Source organism: Filicampus tigris, chromosome 12 (genome assembly GCF_054856515.1).
Source record: "Filicampus tigris isolate MCC_2025a chromosome 12, RoL_Ftig_1.0, whole genome shotgun sequence".
Lineage (NCBI taxonomy): Eukaryota > Metazoa > Chordata > Actinopteri > Syngnathiformes > Syngnathidae > Filicampus > Filicampus tigris.
In genome coordinates, this window is record NC_141228.1 from 12,613,215 (window position 1) to 12,620,945 (window position 7,731).

The window sequence follows — 7,731 nt, forward strand, 5'->3', positions numbered from 1 at the left end:
ACAATCCCACATAAATGTAAATTTGGTTTTCATTAACGATTTCAAACATTATATTTGTTAAATTATGCATTCTTTTAAACAGAAAACAATTGCAAATATTTCTGCTTGTGTTGAGTTAAATATTTTTATATCAGTATATTTTGGTTTGGTTCTCTGTTTTTAAACGCAAAATGTGATTCTTTCGTAACTGTAATTTCCATTTGTTAAATAAAGTTGTTAAAAACCAAGATGGGCGTGGCCATCTCAGTCATGTGACCAGACATGTACCAGTGATGTTGAACGGGCGGGAAGTTGGAAGTTAAGCGAGTTCCTCGAATTAAGAAAAAATAAAATAAAATACGCTTAATCGTGTGAATTGTGTTTACCGTATATTTACTAATACGTAAATTGGAACGCACAATCAACGAGTTTACTCCAGCTAGTAACTACGAACAAATAGTCGATAGCTTGGTGCCCAGCCAGCTAGCTAGACTTCCTTTCCGATGTCGAGCAGGATGGCGGACAAACATCTTGCGCAGGATTTGAAACTATGGGCGACAGAGGAGTTCAATCTTCCCCCAGAGACTCTGCCGTCTGACCGCTACTTGAAAATGTCAGTGTCAACTCAATATCGCTTTACGGTATTTTCGATTGTTGTCACAGCGGATTTTAACACTTATATTAATTATTTGCTTTCCAGGCTGTGTGCTGGGAGTGGAAGGTCCATTTGGAAATATATCATCAGTCACGTTTTTCAACAAAGGTTTGTCTTTAACATGTGTTATTATTTTTGCTACAGTCAGGGTGGGCCAAAAATATGTACAGTATAATGTAGACCAGGGTTGGGCAACTCGGGTCCTCGAGGGCCACTATCCTGCATGTTTTAGATGTTTTCCCACCACTAACACACTTGATTCAAACGATCAGGATCGTTATTAGGCTTCGGCTGAGCTTGCTGATGTACTCTGAGATGGATTTATGTTTTTTTCCCTTTCATTTAATACAATTACCATTATTAAATACAGTTTAATCTGGTAAATGTCTTTCTTTAACGTTTCAGCATTCCTCAGACATTTCCAGAACACTGCAACACACAAATTCAGCACCTACCCTAACCCTCGCCCAACCAGTGTGTATATTTGTTTTTAAATGAAACTTTCTGTGTGCAATTTGAACAATCTACACCAGCATACATAGTATTGTAATATAAGCATCTATCATATATATTTATATATTTTTTATTTGAGAAAGTTAAAAAACAACACATTTTGAATTCTCCAAAATAAGTACAGACTGTCTCACTTCATTTCTGATGTTTTACTACAAAAGCGTATTGCTGCCCGCCCCCAAAAAAGTAAAATATCGCATAACTTGATAAATTTCATGATTTAACAGGACATGGTTCACATATTAATGTGATAGTGTCATGTTACACATAATGTGATATTGAACTTTTTTTTTAGTATGGCAGGAATATGCTTCAGTATTTTAAAACTAAACTCTTTAATGTTTTGTCTTTTCTAGAACTGTGAAGCTCAGGCGAGGCAATCTTCACTGGTATCCTTTTGCCTCTGAATAACTAAATTAAAAAAAAAAACCTTTAGTAACATTGTAACGTGATTTGTGTTGTGAGACAACTTTCCACATGTTTTTGAATTTAATATATACTTATGAGAATCCCTCAAGGGAAATTCAATGTACGCTCTACTGTATATTTTGGCACATTGCTCTTGCAGAAATGCAAGTTAAACCTTGGGGTAGGAGTCACTGCCTTGCTCAAGGGCACTTCGTCAGTAGTCAAGAAACAAACTAGCCTCTCTCCAATTCCTGCCAAAAGAATTACAAAATTATATACATTATTGTTGTATATACTGTATGTTGTTTCGTGGTTTCCCTTTGACTATATCGCAAAGGTACAAGGGGCTTCAAGACAAAGAGGTAGGTTACAATGAGTTTCAAACTTCATTTGTTGTCATTTCCTGAGGAACAATTCAAAAGTGAATTTTCATGATGTTTTGTGGGCTCAGGCTAAGCAGCGTGAGGACCAGAGCGTAGCTGCTAAAAAGAGCGAGCTTCAGAGGAAGATAGAGCAACTCAGAAGTGAGATTGGTCACTTGGACTCTGAAATCAGAGCAACTGAGGAACAGCTGGCCACACAAGGTCAGTACATTACATTACAGTACTGTACCGACAGTACACAACAGCACCAAAGTGTATCTAGGTGTGGAGAGCTTAACCTTCACATTCTTGTTTTTCCCCCCGTTCCACAGAGCAGTCCATCAACTCTACCTGGGCGCAGGTGGAGGACAGTCAACACAGGAATTTGCATCTCCAGGCCTTCAAGCAGAATTGCGTGTCGGGTCGCAAGATTCTGTCAAGTGACATTCAAGAGATCAATGCATACTGTCAGGCTCTGGAGCAGATGGCCAGGTAAGGCAGTGTCAACATGCGCACTCACTCGTATGATTCATCATTTCCTTTTTTTTGAAGGATTAACTTTCATTATTCCACATTAAGGATTAACTTTCATTATTCCACGTTGCAGGAAAGCAGAGGTAGAGGTGCTGTTTGAGAGTCAGCTTTCCAGTAACTGTGATGTTGACACACTCCTTTTGAAATCTCCAGTGGAGGCACAAGTCCTGGTAAGAACTTCTCAACAATTCATTATTAGTTCCAATTAGTTTTATTTGGAAATTTAGCACAGACAAACTCAAAAGAACATTACAACACAATTACCATGCACACGCTGGACACCTTTTGGTACATGGTTCGACCCAATGAAAAAGATGTTTCATAAAACATACCTTTATAAAGATAAACATCACTGACAGTGGTGTACATTTAACTGTGTCTACTTACTGTTGTAGTTTTACTTTGCAGCGCTTGTATGCAGCCTTATCAGAATGTGCTGGTGCACCTAATGCTGAATACTGTCAATTTTGTTCCTCCCTTAATACCCAAGCACGCCATAACATTGAGATATTCTGTACATAAATTAACCTCTGATTAAAAACACAGAAGACATTAATTGCTACAAACATAAATAGAAAAAAACCCTTTACCTCGAAATTATATGCCTGTTTATTGATCAATAAAATATTTTCCTCGTATGTTGCCAATCCACAAAAGATGGATATGTGACCCACTTTGGATCCAGACCCAAGCTTGGGAACGTCAGATTTACATAAAAAGAACAACAAAAAAATAACATTCAGTCTTTTAATGATTTTGGTTTATTGATATAGTTTTTTTAATGGGATCTAGAGTATATGTGTACTTTAGCCTGGCAACATATCAACTAATGACATCATGTCTTTCATTAGCGTCAAGTGAGAAAGCTGTGTAAAGACAGGGTCCATTTTTATCAGTCTTTACAAGAGAGTGAATTGAAAACGGCAGACTGTGGACGGTAGGAGCCTCATGTTATATTGCTCTTTAAAAAAAAGTGTTTTCAACTGCTTTTTACGGCTTGGTTAATTTTTTTTTTCCCTCTCCGCAGTATGATTAGTGGGCAAAGGACTGCTGTCTTTCAGTACTGGTTAAGTGCTGTGGAGGTTGGTATTTTAAAACAATCCAATGAGTTCTTATGTTCCTATGTTCAAATTAAACAAAAATAAATTACTACTTTTTTTTTTATAATGTGTGTAGAACCTAGTAAATGTTTACCCCCCAAAACACATCCTCGCTGCATTGCAACATTTGGCTTCCGAAGAGCAGAAGGCATTGGAGGCGAAAGTATCCTCTCTGGATGTTACTCAGGATGTGAAAGCTCTTGGGTAGGCAAAGCAATAAGTTCATGTTCAAGTATTTGGATTTATTGGAGGAGTTTTCTGGTGTGGGTTAAAATGCGCTGTTTCTATTATAGGTTCCATTACGAAAGCAATCTTCTCCTAGACATCTCGGCAGCAGATGACGACTTGCCGCCAGAGGCCCTCTTACAGGTTGTTCTTAGAAACGTATGATTAATAACAAGACAGTCTTACCACGATTTACAAGTAACTTGACTTATAAGAGTATAAGATATGAGCTGTCGCTTGGCCAATTTTATGTTTTTATTTATTTTATGTTGCAAAAATGTTTATTAGGAGCGTTCTAGCTATGGTAGTAGAAAGTAAGTCAAGGCACCACTGCCTTTATGTTTTGCAATACATAGAGTAAGTGCTATTTATATGATTGCAGGCTGCAAGGCAAGAAGTAAAGGAGCGTTTTGATGAATTATCCCAGACTCGCTCCAGAGTACAGCAACTCCAGAATCAGCTCTTGGCTTGCACGAAGCAGGCTGAACAGAAGGTGTCTTGCTTTGTTGATGACGACCACAATAACGCATTGGCATTGTAAGTCCACTGTGCAGAATTCTAGTCAAACCACCAAAATTGTTGGAGATTATTTCGTCTTATTGTTCATTTCCTGCTTGTTTTGTTTAGGTCGGTTTTGGATTTGGAGCTTCAGTGTGTGATGAGGGCTGCAACCAGGGATCATATTCAAGAATGGTGCATCCAGGTTGACCAGCATGCCAGAAGCCAACAGGAGGCGCTCCGCAACCTCCGCAGCCAGCGGCAGAACATTGTGGATTTAAGGCAACTAGTGGTGAGACGTGGTGGACAATGTTGTGATTATGCCCTTTTGGATATCATTCAAATTGTGTTGCTGTGTGTGGTCAGGTCCACAGACAGGAACAGATTACAAGTCTGATTAAGGAGAATTCATCAGATAAGACCGATTTGATCCAGATGCACAAGGAGGTATCTTCTCCAACTTTGATGCCACACTTTGGGTAATCAAAATTTTCAAACAGAAGAATTAATCAATCTCACTGTCTTTGTTTTAGCTACAGGACTTTCTGAAGAGCAAGTTGGTGCCACAGTGCAAAGATGTCACCACTGCTGCCAACAGTAGAAGGAACGGCATCTCAAAGGAGGTTAAACAGATGGGCACCGTTTCACTTCAAGCTCTGGACCGGAGGACTGTTGATGGGTAAAACATGTTGGTCAGCACTTGACGATGTTTACATACATTACATCAACAACCATGAACACCGTGTCAAATAGCTGCAATATTTATACGACAGTGATAAGTGTGTCCGTGCGAGAAATGCACAACACCCTTTCCTCCTCACTCTTGTGTGGGCAAAAAAATATCATCATCATCATCATTACCATGGTGGGCTCAAGCATCATCCATCCATTTTCTATAGTGCTTGTCCTTGACAATATATCTAATTGTCTAATTGTATAACTACCATTCCCACTCACATTCACATACATGGGCAGTTTAGTCTTCCGTTAACCCAACGTGCATGTTTTTGGCAAGTATGAGAAAGCCTACGCAACTCCACAGAGGAAGGCCCGAGCGGCGATTCCAAACCCTGATCCTCAGAAATGTGAGGCAAATGTGCTAACCATTAAAACACTATGCTGCTCTCTCAAGTCAAGCAGCATTTAGAATTCCGGGATGTCCAGCTTGTTTTCATTGTGGGCAACATCGTAGTTATTGTCTCCCCTCAGGGAGCAGGTTATAAAGGAAACCACATAAATGTATAATCTCTAGGGAAAGAATGATACGCCAAAAATCACCTTGGTTTTAAGTTCACTGTTCAGTGAGCTGCACTGTTTGTTTATAGACTGTCTGTCAGTCTGTATCGAGAGCGCCAGGCGGTTAAACGTCTTGCCCCTTTCCTAATATTTTGCATGGGAACCCCAATAATCGCCCCATCATACTACGTAGTTACCCCTGCATTTAATTAATTTCATTTCATGGCTAGTTTTGAACAGAAGTCAACTTCTGACTTCGTGATGAAGTGGCGATAACTTCTACCAACGTAGTCAAATCCTCTACATATTTATCGCTTCAGAATGCAGAGAATTCCTGCATCATGGCTATCCATCCATCGCTTGCAGTCGCCGACCTTCAGCAGCCTGTGTCAGAACATGGCGTTCCCTCTCTACAGGGTGAGCGCATAACACTTCCATCTGTTGTGACCAAAGTGTGACCAACTTTTTGTTCTCACGCGGCACGGCGTTCCGTAGTTTGGATTCATGAGTCAGCGGTTTACAATACGACTCAAAAATAAAAACTTGTGCCGTCGTGGCCCCGCCGATAGTTTGTTTTGATTGCTGAATGTCATATTCATTGGACTGTTCAGATTAAGGCAGACTTTAACATGAACATACACTGACTCACATCCAGTATGTAGATTTTAAAACAGTTTCTCTGATTCTATTTGATTGTTCAAGGCTCCAGAAGAGTTGTGCGCCCAGGCGTACTGCGACCAGCTCGAGTGGCGTTTTCTCTGTCAGTTACTACAACTTCACACTACCACCCTGCCGAAATCCCAGGAGAAGGCGGCGCGGCTGCTTGCATCTGATCACAAGGGTAATCAAAATAAAGCATTAAGAGTTTTCTTGAGACGTGTACAGTGTTACACATGTATCGTGACCCCCCCCCCCCAAAAATACATTGTAGTTGCATTGTAATTATTCTTTCTTGTCTGGAATTTTAAGCCTTGCTGTCCAGAGTCAAAGAGGAAGATGCAAAACTGCTGAAGTCTTTGGTACCAAGGGCCAGAATTCTTATCCAAAAATGTGCAGAAGGTCTTTCTTTTGGAGAGAAGGTTGAAATGGCCATCACTGACTGGTGAGACACATTACTAGACACATACTGAATACTCCGGAGGACTTAGGTTCAGCCATGACTAATTTAATTTTTAATGAGGCAACATGGTTAAAAACATAACGACTGATGGTTTGTTTTGCTGTAACTTGGTCCATAATGGAGTGAAGCAATGTTTGATATAGAAAATTTCTTCGCAGTGCCATATGTTGTCATCTTGTTTGCTGCATTTGTGAACTTCTTTGCTTGTGTCTTACTCGTAGGTGGGATCAGCCAGCACAACATGTCCTACCTGATGTCCGCAAGAGCGGATTGACTTTTCAGCAGTGGCTAGACAGGTGGAATCTAGCCAAAGCCTAGATTAAACAAACTACGGACCGGGGGCCATTTGCGGCTCCCCATCCCTTTTTCAGCGGGCCGCGGCACATGCTAAAAATTACATTTGATATAGCCTGCAAGGCTAGTTAACTAAACAAAGATTGGAACTGGGCAGAGTGAGATGGGAGGACACTCTTGAGCTTTTTCTAGATATGCAAAACTGAAATGACTATGACTAAAATAACACAATCTCTCTTCAAAACACTGTGGTGAATAAAGAATCAATTTTAGAAGCAAAAAATGTTTCCTTCACTTTATGGTCTGTTTCAAGGTCTGACTTGAATATTAATGATCCCCAAGGAACTGAAAAAAATGATGAGCTTACTACAGTTTAGGGTTCTGAATGTGGAGATGGGATTCGGTCGCTCTACAGTGCAGGGGTGGATCTAGTCTGATGGGATACAGGGCTGAGGTTACCCGAAAATCATATACTATTTGTATTTGCCATATCATCTTTAACATAAAGCATGTAGCAGTTTTTCAAAATACTGCAACTAGAAAATCTCAAGTAGTAATTGGTTGTTTGATTTTCAATTTGTTTAATAAATTCTAAGAATTTCAAAATGGCCCTTGTGACCTCAAATGAAAACGTTTGGACACCCCTGGCCTAGATGAAAGAAGCATTCTAAAGTGGCAGAACTGGCTGTTGGTTTAAAAAGATGCACAAGAGGTCGTATTCTCACATTAGATTTGTTTCATTGTTGAGCTGTTCCTGTTTTTACTGTGTGACGTTATCTTGCGCTAATAAATCTACGTTGATCATTT

The 7,731-nt window shown here is 39.8% G+C and overlaps 1 protein-coding gene across 1 annotated transcript; it reads left to right on the plus strand.

Moving 5' to 3' along the window:
• Window positions 1-240: 240 nt before the first annotated feature.
• On the plus strand, window positions 241-7,696 carry haus5 (HAUS augmin-like complex, subunit 5). Its single transcript, XM_086047800.1, has 19 exons — window positions 241-592; window positions 680-742; window positions 1,504-1,536; window positions 1,893-1,917; window positions 2,007-2,139; window positions 2,250-2,409; window positions 2,525-2,621; window positions 3,303-3,388; window positions 3,479-3,533; window positions 3,628-3,755; window positions 3,845-3,920; window positions 4,159-4,313; window positions 4,404-4,566; window positions 4,641-4,721; window positions 4,808-4,953; window positions 5,831-5,927; window positions 6,213-6,351; window positions 6,480-6,612; window positions 6,852-7,696. Exons 1-19 carry the CDS (start codon window positions 483-485, stop codon window positions 6,946-6,948), a joined length of 1,977 nt encoding a protein of 658 aa, XP_085903926.1. The 5' UTR covers window positions 241-482; the 3' UTR covers window positions 6,949-7,696.
• Window positions 7,697-7,731: the final 35 nt, after the last annotated feature.

What these genes read in the sequence shown, in the direction of transcription:
- haus5 (XM_086047800.1), top strand. Translation starts at nt 483, where the DNA reads ATGTCGAGCAGGATGGCGGACAAACATCTTGCGCAGGATTTGAAACTA. An exon ending in GCTCTGGAGCAGATGGCCAG is followed by an intron (nt 2,410 to 2,524) that starts GTAAGGCAGTGT and finishes TCCACGTTGCAG; the next exon opens with GAAAGCAGAGGTAGAGGTGC. An exon ending in TGGCGTTCCCTCTCTACAGG is followed by an intron (nt 5,928 to 6,212) that starts GTGAGCGCATAA and finishes TGATTGTTCAAG; the next exon opens with GCTCCAGAAGAGTTGTGCGC.